General features: G+C 42.3%; 1 protein-coding gene across 7 annotated transcripts in view; it reads right to left on the bottom strand.

Annotated features, from left to right (window-relative positions):
- The window catches only part of SBF2 (SET binding factor 2), a 571,331-nt gene that overhangs the window by 93,620 nt on the left and 460,013 nt on the right, over window positions 1-17,698 (bottom strand). For all 7 annotated transcript variants that reach the window (XM_075129406.1, XM_048852731.2, XM_048852730.2 and 4 more), the window contains 4 exons: window positions 16,351-16,613; window positions 5,174-5,346; window positions 4,811-4,884; window positions 4,199-4,394 (listed from right to left, as the gene is read on the bottom strand). In XM_075129406.1, the coding sequence (XP_074985507.1) occupies window positions 4,199-4,394; window positions 4,811-4,884; window positions 5,174-5,346; window positions 16,351-16,613 (706 nt within the window). The remainder of the gene's footprint in view (window positions 1-4,198; window positions 4,395-4,810; window positions 4,885-5,173; window positions 5,347-16,350; window positions 16,614-17,698) is intronic.

Genomic DNA, 17,698 nt, shown 5'->3' on the forward strand with positions numbered 1-17,698 from the left:
GAACAGGTGTTAATGAATGGGTGCAAAGAAATGGAAAATAAGGCAAATGATCTTGGCCAGAAGGCCAATAACAATCCAGAATTCACTTTAGGCAAAAGGCTTTAAAGCAGGTGATAAATTCCCAAAATATGACATACAACCCAACATTCAGTTAACTAACATTCAATTTTCCTATTTGAAATTAATTAGGATGATTGGAAAAATATTTTTTCATTCTCTCTCTTTCTAAATGGTGGAAATTACAGAAAGAACTATTTTGTTGCAGGTCCAAAATCAGTCTCTAACTACTAGTAATTTGTCATATTACATTCTGAAGTTCATATATAATTGATATGCATTAGTTTCCTTATATAAAAACTATGAACTTTATGTATTTACATTTTTGCTTGATAAATGAATTTGTTTAATAAAGTAACCGAAGCAGAGATTTCAAAACAAGAAAATCTGATCTTTAGAACTACCACATTTCCCATGACATAATTAAACACAACACTTAATCCAGTAATGATTGTTGAGGGAAAAAAGTAAACTCCAGTGAGTTTGTGTGTGGGGGGGTGGAGGGTGAGAAAACCTGGATTTGTGCTGGAAATGGCCCAACTTGATGATCACTTTAGATAAGCTATTACCAGCAGGACAGTGGGGTGGGAGGAGGTATTGTTTCATGATCTCTGTGTGTATATAAAGTCTACTGCAGTTTCCACGGTATGCATCCGATGAAGTGAGCTGTAGCTCACGAAAGCTCATGCTCAAATAAACTGGTTAGTCTCTAAGGTGCCACAAGTACTCCTTTTCTTTTTGCAAAGACAGACTAACACGGCTGTTACTCTGAAACCGTCCATTACATAGAGTTTCCAATATGTCCAAGATAATTGCTTTTTCAATTTCTACCATTCAGAGTCACTCCTTAGTTTTTGATTACTGCACTTTTATTAGTCTGTGCTATTTTTAAAAATGTTTGAACATATGCAGACCTTTAAGTTCAGGAATTTATCTCCCTCTCACTGTTAAAGTCCTCAACTACAAGCCCCCATCCTGACACGGTTCATCACTTGACACTAAATGAGATTTTAATCTTTAGTCGTTAATGATATTTTTGTACTTCTGTAGAACACAGCGCACTTCTGTAGGTTTCACAAATCCTCCATAAAGTAGCATTTTACAGATGAGGAAAGTGAGGCACAGAGAAACTAAATGACTTGTACAAATCAAACAGCAAGACTGTGGGAATGCCAGGAATATACCCAAGAGTCCTGACTGCCAGTCTTCAGCTTTAACCACTATACAACATTCCCTCACTCTTGTGATAACACTGCTGAACTGTTTCAGCTTGTAAAAGTGACACCTTAAATGACTGCTTCTGACTGCTTCTTGGAGCAGCTAGCCATGGTACCCACGAGAGGCAATTTTTGATTTAGTCCTAAAAGGAGCACAGGATCAGGTCCAAGAAGTGAATATAGATGGATTGCTTGGTAATATTGACCATAATATAATTAAATTTAACATCCCTGTGGCGGAGAAAACACCACAGCAGCCCAACACAGTAGCATTTGATTTCAGAAAGGGGAACCACACAAAAATAAGGAGTTAGTTAAACAGAAATTCAAAGGTACAGCACCAAAAGTAATATCCCTGCAAGCTGCATGGAAACTTTTTAAAGACACCATAATAGGAGGCTCAACTTAAATGCATACCCTAAATTAAAAAACATAGTAAGAGACCCAAAAAAGAGCCACCGTAGCTAAACAACAAAGTAAAAGAAGCAGTGAGAGGCAAAAAGGCATCCTTTAAAAAGTGGAAGTTAAATCCTAGTGAGGAAAATAGAAAGGAGCATAAACTCTGGCAAATTAAGTGTAAAAATATAATTAGGAAGGCCAAAAAAGAATTTGAAGTACAGCTAGCCAAAGACTCAAAAAGTAATAGCAATTTTTTTTTTTAAAAAGTACATCAGAAGCAGGAAGCCTGCTAAATAACCAGTGGGGCCACTGGACAATCGAGATGCTAAAGGAGCTCTCAAGGACGATAAGGTCATTGTGGAGAAACTAAATGAATTCCTTACAACAGTCTTCACGGCTGAGGATGTGAGGGAAATTCCCAAACCTGAGCCATGCTTTTTAGGTGACAAACCTGAGGAACTGTCCCAGATTGAGGAGTAATTAGAGGAGGTTTTGGAACAAACTGATAAACTAAACAATAATAAGTCACCAGGACCAGATGATATGAAATGGCAGGACTACTAACTGTAGTCTGTAATCTATCATTTAAATCAGCTTCTGTACCAAATGACCGGAGGATAGCTAATGTGATGCCAATTTTTAAAAAGGGCTCCAAAGGCGACCACGGCAATTACAGGCTGGTAAGCATGACATCAGTACTGGGCAAACTGGTTGAAACTATAGTAAAGAACAAAATTGTCAGACACATAGATGAACATAATTTGTTGGGGAATAGTCAACATGCTTTTTGTAAAGGGAAATCATGTCTCACCAATCTACTAGAATTCTTTGAGGGGGTCAACAAGCATGTGGACAAGGGGGATCCAGTGGATATAGTTTATTTAGATTTTCAGAAAGCTTTTGACAAGGTCCCTCACCAAAGGCACTTAAGCAAAGTAAGCAGTCATGGGATAAGAGGGAAGGTTCTCTCATGGATTGGTAATTGGTTAAAAGATAGGAAACAAAGCGTAGGAATAAATGGTCAGTGTCCAGAATGGAAAGTAGTAAATAATGGTGTCCCCCAGGGGTCTGTACTAGGCCCAGTCCTCTTTAACATATTTATAAATGATCTGGAAAAAGGGGTAAACAGTGAGGCGGCAAAATTTGCAGATGATACAAAACTACTCAAGATAGTTAAGTCTCAGGCAGACTGTGAAGAGCTACAAAAGGATCTCTCAAAACTGGGTGACTGGGCAACAAAATGGCAGATGAAATTCAGTGTTGATAAATGCAAAGTAATGCACACTGCAAAACATAATCCCAACGATACACATAAAATGATGCGGTCACTCAAGAAAGAGATCTTGGAGTTATTGTGGATAGTTCTCTGAAAACATCCACTCAATCTGCAGCAGCAGTCAAAAAAGCGAACAGAATGTTGGGCATCATTAAGAAAGGGATAGATGATAAGACAGAAAATATCATATTGCCTCCACATAAATCCATGGTACGCCCACATCTTGAAAACTGCATGCAAATGTGGTTACTTCATCTCAAAAAAGATATATTGGAATTAGAAAAGATTCAGAAAAGGGCAACAAAAATGATTAGGGGTATGGAGCGGCTGCCGTATGAGGAGAGATTAGTAAGACTGGGACTTTTCAGCTTGATAACGAGACGACTAAGGGGGGATATGATAGAGGTTTATAAAATCATGACTGGTGTGGAAAAAGTAAATAAGGAAGTGTTATTTACTCCTTCTCTTAACACAAGAACTGGGGGCCACCATATGAAATTAATAGGCAGCAGGTTTAAAAAAAAAAAGGAAGTATTTTTTCACACAATGCACAGTCAACCTGTGGAACTCCTTACCAGAGGATGTTGTGAAGGCCAAGACTATAACAGGGTTCCAAAAAGAATTAGATACATTCATGGAGGATAGGTCCATCGATGGCTATTAGCCAGGATGGGCAGGGATGGTGTCCCTAGCCTCTGTTCGCCAGAAGCTGAAAACGGGTGACAGAGGATGGTGATGATTACCTGTTCTGTTCTGTTGATGATTACCTGTTCTGTTCATTCCCTCTGGGGCATCTGGCATAGGCCACTGTCGGAAGACAGGATACTGGGCAGGATGGACTTTTGGTCTGACGCAGAATGGCTGTTCTTATGTTGAGCATGAACAGAAAGCTCAAAGTATATTTTTATTTTACGTAAATAGGACCCAAAGGCCTACTGTGACATGGGAACAATGCTAAAATTCAGTACCTAAAAACTCAGGTGAATATTTGAATTGCAGATAAATTAAACGGTAATATCAAAAATAAATATCATTATATCTAGTGATAAAGTCAAGAATCTAGGTGCAGGGTCTATTTCTGTACAGATGATTAACATGAAGTAAATTAATACTTAATTGAATTCTTAACAGTTTTTTGTTGGATAGATGTGTTTTGATGGTCTTGCTTAAATAAACTGCAGGGCCAGATCAAAGCCTCATATATCTGCCAGACCATACATTATTTTGATTTTAGTAAGAAAGACCATACCTAGTTGATCATGAGGAGTGCCTTTAAATATAATTCTGTATGTGGTAAGGAACAAGGCTCCTTCTGCTGGGAGAATGTGGGGACCTCCGAGCAATCCTCCTGTTGCTTCCTCTCTCCCATCAGGATCCAGCAGCACACGGAGACCTTCACACACAAACTCTTCTCCTGGCAGCAAAGCTGGTCGCAGAATCTTCGGCTGAGCCCAAATATAAGAATTTTAAGTATAATGTACAGTATAACACTACCAAATTTGGAATCTACCAAATTGGTATTTGACATGAAAAAATTTAAATACAAAATTGTTATGAGATTGACTCTGCGAGAGGCTAAGTTTGGACTCAACTCAGTGAAATGGGTCTTAATAAGTAGTTGGCATGCAAACACTTCTTTATGTTCAAAAGTTTGGCTCTGCTACTTTCATATTTCATAAGTTCATATTTCATGAGACCAAAGGCAAACAATTTATTTATCACTGGTGGAAAATTTCTTGGTTATACTGTTCAGTGATCAGATGTCTCTTCATAATATTAGAAAAAGGAAGGCTGAAGCCACTTCAAACTGTGTACGATTCCAATACGTGTAACCAATACAAACACCTTTTATAATACTTACCTTCTGTATTGGTGGTAGTCTTCTACTCTCTCGATGGACGGCCTCCAGAGTCTCAATGTGCATTGCTACAATCCCTGGGAATCAGTGACACCATAAATTAAACCTCACACAATATAAGAAAGAATAAAACAAACTAAATATAACTCCACTGTTTTGACATCCTGGAGTTAAACTGTCAAGGAAAAATAGAGTAGATGTCATCAATGGCTATTTGGAATTCATCAATTACAGTCTCGGAAACAAACCCTTAAACTATACTGAAAACAACAAACCAAAAATACACTTCTACTGGAAAATATCAGTTCCCCAGAGAAAGAAGTGACAATTTTGTGAATTTACATTTTTTTTTAAACCAGTTCTTACCTGGTATCATGCAATGAAGGCTCTTGATGTGATCCTGTGTAACTCCACTCTCTGTACAAACTTTGTCTATAAACCTGGTGATGAAGCGCACAACTGCATTGGCAATATCATTGTTCTCAGAGTCTTCAAACCCACTTTCAGTGTCATAGCTCTCTGCAACACTGCCGGCAATACTACAGAAGAAAAGGAAAAAAAAAAAACGCTAGTGTAAAATATCCAGTTACCTAATCATAATACACAGAGAATAACTACCGTATAATTATTGTCTAATAAGTCTGATGTATTCAGTGTAGCTAAATATATAGTCCACTTTGCCTCTACACTTCAAGCACAGTTTCAGATACTAACAATATAAACACCGGTGTATGCTGGTGCCATGTCTACAACAGCACTCCCACTGCTGGAGCCGCACTGGTAATAAATAAAGAAGTAGAAAACTTTCCTAAAAAGTCTAGTATAGACAGGAACAGTTCCTTAGAAGGGAAAATCCTTGAAGTCTGGTCCCACGTCTCCTCTTCATTATACTTAGCATCATTCACACAATCTGTAACCCATGCTCAACAAAGAGAAGGTTACTCATCCTGTGCAGTAACTGTGGTTCTTCAAGATGTGCGTCTCCGCGTGTGCTCCACTCTAGGTGTGTATGCATCTCATGAGCCTCAGATCAGAGATTTTAGGTAGCAATGCCTGTTTAGCCCACACACGCATCCCATACGGTCCCATGCTCTGCACCATAGCCATACAGAGCTGTGCAGGTGAACTACCCTCAGTTCCTTTTCTCTTGCCAAGTTCCATCACAAAGAACTCTGAAGCAGAGGAGATAAGAGGAGGTAGTGGAGCACCCATAGGGACAGTCTGTTTCTTGAGTGTTTCTTGTTCTTGGCTGTGGTGAACAGGTCTTCTGCGTGATGTCCCAAAATCAAAATATGCAGTGGAGTGTAATGCGCTCTATCTCCCATTTGTGATCCTGTGAGAAGTGTTTACTGAGGGTATCTGCTGTAATGTTTTGCATGCCAGGGAAGTAAGCTGCTGAGATGCTGATCTGATTTCGAATGCACTAATTCCAAAGCCTCACTGCTCCAGAGCAGAGGGAAGATGATCTCGCTCTCCATTGATGGTTGATATAAAACATGCATGACATGTTGTCTGTCATGATCTTCACGTATTTGTCCTGATCAGTGGAAGAAAATGGAGACAGGCATTTCTGACTGTTCTGAGTTCCAGTAAGTTGATGTGTAGCATGGACTCAAGAGGTTACCTCCTGCCTTGAGCAGTGAGTGTTTAGATGGGCTTCCCATCCCAAAAGAGATGTGTCCTTTGTTATTATTGACGTTGGAGATGATTGAGAAAAGGGGACCCATGCACAAAATTGTGAGGGTTCTTCCACCAGTTAAAGAATTTTTTTCATGGCCAAGGACATCAAGAGTAATTCATTCAAACTCTGATTGGTGAATAAACAGTTCTGAGCCACCCCTGAAGGCAGCTCATGTGCCTTATCACAAAGGCATCAGCTGCCACGTGTCCCATGGAGACAATCTCTAGCTGATGTTTGGGGGCTGATCTGGACTGTAGTGACTAAATTGGCTAGGGCTTTGAACCTGCGTGAAGGGAGATATGCTTTGGTCACTACCACACTGAGGTAAGCGTCTATGAACTTCAAACTTTGCACTGGGATTAAGGTGGACTTTTGGATGTTTAATTATAGTCGGAGTCTGAGAAATAGATCTAGGGCCCTCTGAGTGGCCAGTGAGACTTCACTGTAGGAGAGTCCCTTGAGCAAGGTATGGGAAAATCAGAATTCCTTGTCTGTGAACATGAGGAGCCATCACTGAGAGAAATTTTAAGAACACTTTGGGCGCAGAGGAGAGACCGAATGGGAAAGCCCTGTATTAAAAATACTCTTGACCGAGAGCAAAGCGTAGGAAGCGTCTGTGGAAGGGGTGAATCGCTACATGAAAGTATGTAGGTCAAGGGCTGAGAACCAATCCCCTTTGTCCAATGATGGAATTATTGCTGCAAGAATTACCACCTTGAATTCTGAATCTGCAAATCTGTTGAGTAATCTTAGATCCACAAAGGGTTTCCAGCCACAATTCTTTTTTGGAACCAGGAAGTACCTGGAATAAAACCCCGTCGCTCTGTATTACATAGATACTGGTTCTATAGCACCCAAATTCAGGAGGGAGTCTATTTCTTGTCATAGGAGGTGCTTGTGAGAGGGGTCCCTGAAGAGGGATGGGGAAGCAGGGAAGTAAAATGGATGGAGTGTTCTGTTGAAATGATCTCCAAAACCCCCATGTCCATAGGGATATGTTCCCAAGCTCAGCAGAAGTGAGAGAGGTGGTCACCAAAGTGAGGGAGACATGCGGATTGTTGAAGTAGGTATGAATTGGGATGGTAACTGAACACCTCGACCACCCTGTCAAAATTAGTGTGTCAAAATTGTGGGTTGTCAGGTCAATGCCTGAGAAATAGGTGGTCTCTTCTTTTGGAACTATTGTCTCTTACGCTGGAGTCTGTAAGGTACCTGTGAGGCAAGAAACAGAGTGGGACAAGACCTCTGTGCTGTCTGGGACTTTCTAAACTTTCTTTTTTGTGAAAAGGTGTACATTTGCAGAGAACAAAAGTTGATCCTGAGTTTTTCAAGGTATGCAGGGACTTGTCTGTCTTTTTCGCAAACAGCTTCAATCCATCGAAGGGAAGATCCTCAATTGTATTTTGGGATTTCCCTGGAAGCCCCGAGAGCTGCAGCCAGGAGGCCCTCCTCATTACTACCACTGTGGAAATAGAATAAGCAGCTGTATCAGTGGCACCCAGAGAGGCCTGCAGTGATGTCCTGGCCAGCAGCTGACCCTCTGCAATGATTGCCTAAAATTGTTCCGGCTGCTCTGATGGAAGATGCTCAATAAAGGAATTAAACTTCAAATAATTAGTATTTCACCATGAGGGCTGGGTAGGCGGTGATCTTAAATTGTAGAGTACCCCACGAACATGATTTTTGGCCAAATAAGTCAAGATGATTTTGGTCCTTGTCATATGGTGTTGATGTAGGGTGGTGCTGTCTTCCACATTTGTTTACAGTGTTAACCACAAAGGTGTTGTGGGAGGGATGTGAAAATAAAAATTCAGAATCCTTAGAGAGAACATATTTTTGTCCACCCTCTTACAGCTAACATAAGAATGGCCCTACTGGGTCAGACCAAAGGTCCATCTAGCCCAGTATCCTGTCTTCCGACAGTGGCCAGTGCCAGGTGCCCCAGAGGGAATGAACAGAACAGGTAATCATCAAGTGATCCATCCCCTGTCACTCATTCCCAGGTAAGCTGTATTGTGGCTGGGGTATGCCAAATTATTTCTGAAGGGTCTATCAGAGCCTCATTAATAGGCAGCACAATGTGGGCAGATGATGATGTAGGCAGCATGTCAAGCAGTTTACATTGTAACTCCTTAACCTCCTCAAGTAGAATTTGCAAGGAGTCTGCTATACTTTTAATGAGGTCCTAGAACTGTTTGAAATAATCAGCGAGGGATGCTGGAGGAGGCAGGAGGCATAATGATGTTATCTGGGGATAAGGAAGAGATATTAGTTGTTGGAGTGACCTCCTTGTCCACTCACTTCCTGCTCCTCAAAGGTCTCTTCCTGTGGATCAGGCACCCTAGAGACAGAGGCTGGTGGGGATTATCTGCCCTTCTCCCAGTGAGAAATACTAGGGGCCCTGGAGAATTGTTGTAGTTAATCTGCGCAAGGGTCCCAGTACAGCCAATGAGATAGTGCATATGGCATGGGTGGGAGGCACCCACGGGTGTCCATATCAGTGGGATGGAGTATGAGGATGTCTCTCAAGAAGATGTTCCGATTCCCTCAGGAAAGAAGGTCCCCTGATAATGGAAAGGAGAGCCATGGGCAGAAATCTGGGAGACTGATGAGAAGTCTGTTGCTTGCCAGAGGCTAAGATTCGCGATGTGACGGAGAGACTGCCGAGACTCATCAAGCCCTCGGATCGCTACCCCTTCCTGCTTCTCCACGTGGGCACCAATGATACTGCCAAGAATGACCTTGAGCGGATCACTGCAGACTACGTGGCCCTGGGAAGAAGGATAAAGGAGTTGGAGGCGCAAGTGGTGTTCTCGTCCATCCTCCCCATGGAAGGAAAAGGCCTAGGTAGGGACCGTCGAATCGTGGAAGTCAACGAATGGCTACGCAGGTGGTGTCGGAGAGAAGGCTTTGGATTCTTTGACCATGGGATGGTGTTCCATGAAGGAGGAGTGCTGGGCAGAGACGGGCTCCATCTTACGAAGAGAGGGAAGAGCATCTTTGCCAGCAGGCTGGCTAACCTAGTGAGGAGGGCTTTAAACTAGGTTCACCAGGGGAAGGAGACCAAAGCCCTGAGGTAAGTGGGAAAGCGGGATACCGGGAGGAAGCACAGGCAGGAATGTCTGTGAGGGGAGGGCTCCTGCCTCATACTGGGAATGAGGGGCGATCAACAGGTTATCTCAAGTGCTTATATACAAATGCACAAAGCCTTGGAAACAAGCAGGGAGAACTGGAGGTCCTGGTGATGTCAAGGAACTATGACGGGATCGGAATAACAGAGACTTGGTGGGATAACTCACATGACTGGAGTACTGTCATGGATGGGTATAAACTGTTCAGGAAGGACAGGCAGGGCAGAAAAGGTGGGGGAGTAGCACTGTATGTAAGGGAGCAGTATGACTGCTCAGAGCTCCGGTACGAAACTGCAGAAAAACCTGAGTGTCTCTGGATTAAGTTTAGAAGTGTGTGCAACAAGAGTGCTGTAGTGGTGGGAGTCTGCTATAGACCACCGGACCAGGGGGATGAGGTAGATGAGGCTTTCTTCCGGCAGCTCACGGAAGCTACTAGATCGCATGCCCTGATTCTCATGGGTGACTTTAATTTTCCTGATATCTGCTGGGAGAGCAATACAGCGGTGCATAGACAATCCAGGAAGTTTTTGGAAAGCGTAGGGGACAATTTCCTGGCGCAAGTGCTAGAGGAACCAACTAGGGGGGGCGCTTTTCTTGACCTGCTGCTCACAAACCAGGTAGAATTAGTGGGGGAAGCAAAAGTGGATGGGAATCTGGGAGGCAGTGACCATGAGTTGGTTGAGTTCAGGATCCTGACGCAGGGAAGAAAGGTAAGCAGCAGGATACGGATCCTGGACTTCAGGAAAGCAGACTTCGACTCCCTCAGGGAACGGATGGCCAGGATCCCCTGGGGGACTAACTTGAAGGGGAAAGGAGTCCAGGAGAGCTGGCTGTATTTCAAGGAATCCCTGTTGAGGTTACAGGGACAAACCATCCCGATGAGTCAAAAGAATAGTAAATATGGCAGGCGACCAGCTTGGCTTAATGGTGAAATCCTAGTGGATCTTAAACATAAAAAAGAAGCTTACAAGAAGTGGAAGGTTGGACATATGACCAGAGAAGAGTATAAAAATATTGCTCGGGCATGTAGGAATGATATCAGGAGGGCCAAATCGCACCTGGAGCTGCAGCTAGCAAGAGATGTCAAGAGTAACAAGAAAGGTTTCTTCAGGTATGTTGGCAACAAGAAGAAAGCCAAGGAAAGTGTGGGCCCCTTACTGAATGAGGGAGGCAACCTAGTGACAGAGGATGTGGAAAAAGCTAATGTACTCAATGCTTTTTTTGCCTCTGTCTTCACGAACAAGGTCAGCTCCCAGACTGCTGCGCTGGGCATCACAAAATGGGGAAGAGATGGCCAGCCCTCTGTGGAGATAGAGGTGGTTAGGGACTATTTAGAAAAGCTGGACGTGCACAAGTCCATGGGGCCGGACGAGCTGCATCCGAGAGTGCTGAAGGAATTGGTGGCTGTGATTGCAAAGCCATTGGCCATTATCTTTGAAAACTCGTGGCGAACCGGGGAAGTCCCGGATGAGTGGAAAAAGGCTAATGTAGTGCCAATCTTTAAAAAGGGAAGGAGGAGGATCCTGGGAACTACAGGCCAGTCAGCCTCACCTCAGTCCCTGGAAAAATCATGGAGCAGGTCCTCAAAGAATCAATCCTGAAGCACTTGCATGAGAGGAAAGTGATCAGGAACAGCCAGCATGGATTCACCAAGGGAAGGTCATGCCTGACTAATCTAATCGCCTTTTATGATGAGATTACTGGTTCTGTGGATGAAGGGAAAGCAGTGGATGTATTGTTTCTTGAGTTTAGCAAAGCTTTTGACACGGTCTCCCACAGTATTCTTGTCAGCAAGTTAAGGAAGTATGGGCTGGATGAATGCACTATAAGGTGGGTAGAAAGCTGGCTAGATTGTCGGGCTCAACGGGTAGTGATCAATGGCTCCATGTCTAGTTGGCAGCCGGTATCAAGTGGAGTGCCCCAAGGGTCGGTCCTGGGGCCGGTTTTGTTCAATATCTTCATAAATGATCTGGAGGATGGTGTGGATTGCACTCTCAGCAAATTTGCGGATGATACTAAACTGGGAGGAGTGGTAGATACGCTGGAGGGGAGGGATAGGATACAGAAGGACCTAGACAAATTGGAGGATTGGGCCAAAAGAAATCTGATGAGGTTCAATAAGGATAAGTGCAGGGTCCTGCACTTAGGACGGAAGAACCCAATGCACAGCTACAGACTAGGGACCGAATGGCTAGGCAGCAGTTCTGCGGAAAAGGACCTAGGGGTGACAGTGGACGAGAAGCTGGATATGAGTCAGCAGTGTGCCCTTGTTGCCAACAAGGCCAATGGCATTTTGGGATGTATAAGTAGGGGCATAGCGAGCAGATCGAGGGACGTGATCGTTCCCCTCTATTCGACATTGGTGAGGCCTCATCTGGAGTACTGTGTCCAGTTTTGGGCCCCACACTACAGGAAGGATGTGGATAGATTGGAGAGAGTCCAGCGAAGGGCAACAAAAATGATTAGGGTTCTGGAACACATGACTTATGAGGAGAGGCTGAGGGAGCTGGGATTGTTTAGCCTGCAGAAGAGAAGAATGAGGGGGGATTTGATAGCTGCTTTCAACTACCTGAAAGGGGGTTCCAAAGAGGATGGCTCTAGACTGTTCTCAATGGTATCAGATGACAGAATGAGGAGTAATGGTCTCAAGCTGCAGTGGGGGAGGTTTAGATTGGATATTAGGAAAAACTTTTTCACTATGAGGGTGGTGAAACACTGGAATGCGTTACCTAGGGAGGTGGTAGAATCTCCTTCCTTAGAGGTTTTTAAGGTCAGGCTTGACAAAGCCCTGGCTGGGATGATTTAACTGGGAATTGGTCCTGCTTCAAGCAGGGGGTTGGACTAGATGACCTTCTGGGGTCCCTTCCAACCCTGATATTCTATGATTCTAAGTCCCCATCATCTTCCTCAATGTCACTTCGTCAGGGAGGGACAGCCTTAGAGATAGGTGTAGACTCCACTGGTACCAGGCAAATTTCCAGAGATCAAGAGGTCCTCAATACCGAGATGGGCTGGTGCCAAACAAGGAGATTCAGATGTTTGTGTTACTGCCAGGTCCCCCGGGAATCAAAACTCTTGCAGTACTGAAACATTGGTTGGTGCCAAAAAGGCAGCCTGGCAGAAGTAACTGTGGCAGAGAGAGTAGATGGTACTGAAGGTCTTATGCACTACGATGATTGACCAGTAGGTGTTGTCTGGTCTTCTGCAGTGCCAAAGTGCTAGGTACTGAGGGCTTGGTAGACTCTGTCAGTACCAGAAGAGCTGATGATCTTCTCTCTGCTGTTCCAAACAACAGACAGTACTGATCTTCTGGAGCTAGAACCCCAAGACCTTGGCCTTGCTGGTGCTCATGGTACCTGAAGAACCTGCAGCCATGTGGGTACCAAGCTGGAGACCAGCAGATGTCAAAACGGTTGTCTGAACCAGAGACCATCTCTTTGAGGTAGATTTTCTACCTAGAGGGCTTGAAGACTGCTTCCTACAGTCCTTTTCAGAGGATCCCAGAGATGAATTTTCAATGCTCAAGGGGAGTGCTACATTGAGGAGGCTGAGGCAGCTGACTTGCTTGGAGATCATTGTACAGGGTGGGGTCAGAAGCTGGTCAGAGAGAACTCTCCATCATGAAGAGACATAACTTAGGTTCCCAGTTCTTTCTTGCTCTTAATTATAATGCCAAGCAGGAATTACACTTTTGGGGAACGTGTGACTCCCCAAGGCTATGGACATGCCAGGAGTGCCTGTCACTCACCAGGATGGCTTTCCTACATGAAAGTCAGCATTTCCAAACAGGGGAACTGGGAGGGCATGCCCTCCCAGTTCCCCTGAGAGGCAAAAAAAGGTGAAAGGACAATTTCCTTACACTGTAACTAACTAACTAACTAACTCTCTCTCTCGCTGTATAATTTTTAATTAAAAAAAAATAATTACAACTAACTAATACAAAGCTAACACTAAGGACTAACATTAACTAATTAGTAGATAAAAGAAAAAATACAGTTGAGGTAAGTTCAACTTGGACATTGCTGAGGTGGCTGAGAAGGAACTGATGGCGGTTCACCTACACAGCTCTATATAGATATGGTGCAGAGCGTGCGGCTGCATGGGTGCATGTATAGGCTGAATGGCACTGCTACCTAAAATCTCCAATCTGAGGCGCATATGCACCTAGAGTGGAGCGCCCATACAGACACTACTCAAAGAACAACAATAAATTACATTTAAAAAAATCCTACATTCAAAGAACAATTAGGTTGCAAAGTCAAATATTCAGAAATTATGAAGTGCCAGAATGAAGGTGGAAACTTAATTCACTTCCCTTGTGCATATGAATTACATTCTTTAATCATATATTGTTTTTTCCATAGGACTCCTGCCTCATTCAGTCACAGAATAGATGGTGCTCAGGTAATTAATCAGGGTTGTGTAGTGAGTGAGGCTGTTTGTAGGACCCCAGACTTAGTTGTTGTGGAAGTTGGAAAGTGTGTACTGACTAAGGCAAGGGATTGCAGGAAGAGAAAGAATGGTCTCCTGATACAGACAGTTGACTACTACCCTGGAGAATTGGATTCCACCTCTGACATTGCTATACAGTTTGTGTGAGATGCTAGGCAAGTCACTTACACCAAACGTTTCACTGGTGGTCACTAACTGTGTTCCTCACAACTTGAGAGAGTAGCGGCTTAATTTGTAGAAGGGCTGAGTATTCAAAACTGCAAGTGAAGATAATGGAAGCTGGTTTTCAACATAAAAAGAACTCCTTTGTCTAAAATGATAATACTAAGTGTCCTAATTTATCAACAGTCTGACTGTCCTATGAAATGCATGTCATTTTAAGTGGTAGCAAAGGATCCCTTATATGTGAGACGGTTGCCTTTCTCCAAGAAATGGCATGCAAAATAATAATTCAAATAATTTGTATTTCGTAGCTGTTCTAAGGAGTTAAGAAGAAAAGGAAGGTAGGGTAAGTGAAAAAATAAGAATGAAAACTGAACTTAAAATTTCTATGTAGACTGTAAGCAACTATACAAATTTTAAAGTAAAACTGTACATTCTCTTCAGCAGCAACACGGAGCTTTATATCCTTTAGTATCAAACTACCACATACTTACCACACAATTAGCAATCATTTAAACAATGCCCAAAGGACAAGTACTGCATATAGATTTAAATAATCTCACTGAAGTATGAGAGGATGATAATGGAAAGACATCGTGCAATAACTACTTATGTTTCAGCCTTTGGATCATTCAAGAGCTCTAATCTGTGACACTCCTAGTCTCTCACGATCTCTAGTTATTAAACAAAAACATTTGAAAGTGTTGTCATATTTATAATGATACTTGAGAAGAGAACATGGTTTTGTTGGTTTGGGCATTTTACAGAATAAACAACAGAGACACCAACAAATATTTCCAGACTGGATGATGAATGTAAAACTGATTGTGAATTTCTTAAATGATTGCAAGTTACATGATTTCCACAGCCAGCAAAATATCAACCTACACTTCTATTTCACTATTATAGAAAATGTTACTGGTCTTCTCCTAGTCCTGTTGAAGACAATATGAATTTTGCCAATGCCCTACTTCTTAAAGTTCATTTAAATGTACATGGAATCATTTCCAATATTTGCTAGCAAAAAGGCAATTTAATAATTATTACTCTTTTGGTCAAATTTTGATCAATTCAAAGAAAGGAAGAAAAGAGAGTAAGGGTGAGAGCACTTTATCTAAATAAATACCTAGGTATTTAATGTATTTTCAGTGTTCCCTGTCACTAATGGCTACTCCTGACCCCCAAATCTATTATAACTAAGGAGCTAATTGCTAATTCTAGACGATATGATTTTGTTTATGTTGGTACTAAAGGCACAGGGAAGGAGTTTTCTTCCTTATTCCTCAATACAAATGAAAAAGTATCATGTTACATGAGAATGACCATGCTAAGCTTCTGGACTCCTTAATATATTGCTCTTGAATCAGTTAAAAGAAGAGGTGCACACAGTAGAATTTCTCTGATGCCTTTGAGATTATTTGAAAACAATGTTTTAGGTACTTGAGAGCGGGGTGAGCCTTGTTATATCACATTCCCTTTATTTCTTGCAGAGTTTTATATGCTCCATGAACAATAGTTTACATAACACCTGTTACTGGAAAGGTCATAAAATGTTTTACAAATTTAGACCAGCAAGGTGCTCTACACAGGTGGATCCCTGTGCTTGCACAGAACTTCACTCACTTCACCAGGACTTTGTGTATTTAGAGCAGTTTGCAGGATTAAGACCTTAGGCTAACGTACAAAATGCACAGAATGGTCACATCATCCACTACTGAATTGCCTTACAGCCTTAATTACTACCAAAGGAAATATTGCTTTGCTGGCATAATGTTTTTAATACCTCAATACTCTGAAACTGCTTAGAGAAGTAAGGATTGTGTCAAAGGAGAAAATGGCACTTTTTGGATGATATTAAAACATTATGTTGATATTACTGGTATTAAGAATACAGAGCACTGCAAACTGAACAGAAGGTTAGAAAGAATATCAGCAGGAATTACAATTCCAAAGTTCCTTACTTTTACATTGTTACAAACGTTAACATAGGACATGAACTTTCATTATTGTAAAGTGCTCCTGTGTTTAATTTTTATAATTAATACAGTATTTTTATGAAAAGGATCGAGTTACATCCCACAATTGTTTACTACCAAACCATGTCTTTATTTACGTACCTATTTGTGACAATGCTGTTGCTTCCACTCTCCCAGTCTCCTGTAGCTGATGTTCTCAATAGTTTGTTTTTACTTGTGTCCAGTGGCACTAGCAGGTAGACCATGAGGTTAGCAAAATGAATTGCCTGACTGAAAACTGTACTTTCCTCATTCTGTATTAGCTCCTGCTGAGTTTCTTTATTGAGTGTTGGCCATAAACGCAACTGCTCAGCAGCCAGGTCCATGGCTGTTTTCTCCTGGTCCAGACCTACAGAATTTTTCTCCTAGAATAAATATTGCCACATAAAAACAATAGATGATAGAGTTATATTATTAACATTAATAAAAGAGATATTCACATTAATTCCAAAGTGTTGGAATTTCATTTCATTATGTAAAATGTAAAAAAAAATAATCTAACAATTATATCTACTTGTAATAGGATTTAAGGATTGCATCCTTAAAAGGATGAAGGTATTGTACTGAAATAATGCAAATAGCATAGTATAGCCAAGTTCAATTTAATAGTTTGATTCAGTTCTAGTGTTTTCTCGCCCATACCATCTTTGTGTATTCATTTTTTGCTGAGTTGGGTTTCACATTCTATTATATAGCTGTTCTTTTCAGCTTGCAGAGTCAAACTCAGGCAGAGATCAAGCTTTATTTGGATGGAGAAATAAGATGCAGCTAAGCCCTGGTCTACACTACGAGTTTAAGTCAAATTTAGCAGCGTTAGATCAATTTAACCCTGCACCCGTCCACATGACGAAGCCATTTTTGTTGACTTAAAGGGCTCTAAAATCGATTTCTGTACTCCTCCCCGATGAGGGGATTAGCGCTGAAATCGACATCGCCGGGTCGAATTTGGGGTAGTGTGGATGCAATTCGACGGTCTTGGCCTCCAGGAGTTATCCCAGAGTGCTCCACTGTGACCGCTGTGGACAGCACTTTCAACTCAGATGCACTAGCCAGGTAGACAAGAAAAGCCCCGGGATCTTTTGAATTTCATTTCCTGTTTGGTCAGCGTGGCGAGCTCATCAGCACAGGTGACCATGCAGAGCTCATCACCACAGGTGACCATGGAGTCCCAGAATCGCAAAAGAGCTCCAGCATGGACCGAACGGGAGGAACTGGATCTGATTGCTGTATGGGAGATGAATCCGTGCTATCAGAGCCCTGTTCCAAAAGATGAAATGCCAAAATATTTGCAAAAATCTCCAAGGGCATGATGGACAGAGGCTACAACAGGAACCCACAGCAGTGCCGCATGAAAATTAAGGAGCTCAGGCAAGCCTACCAAAAAACCAGAGAGGCAAATGGCCATTCCGGGTCAGAGCCCCAGATATGCCACTTCTATGATGAGCTGCAT

This window comes from Caretta caretta, chromosome 6 (assembly GCF_965140235.1).
Source record: "Caretta caretta isolate rCarCar2 chromosome 6, rCarCar1.hap1, whole genome shotgun sequence".
Lineage (NCBI taxonomy): Eukaryota > Metazoa > Chordata > Testudines > Cheloniidae > Caretta > Caretta caretta.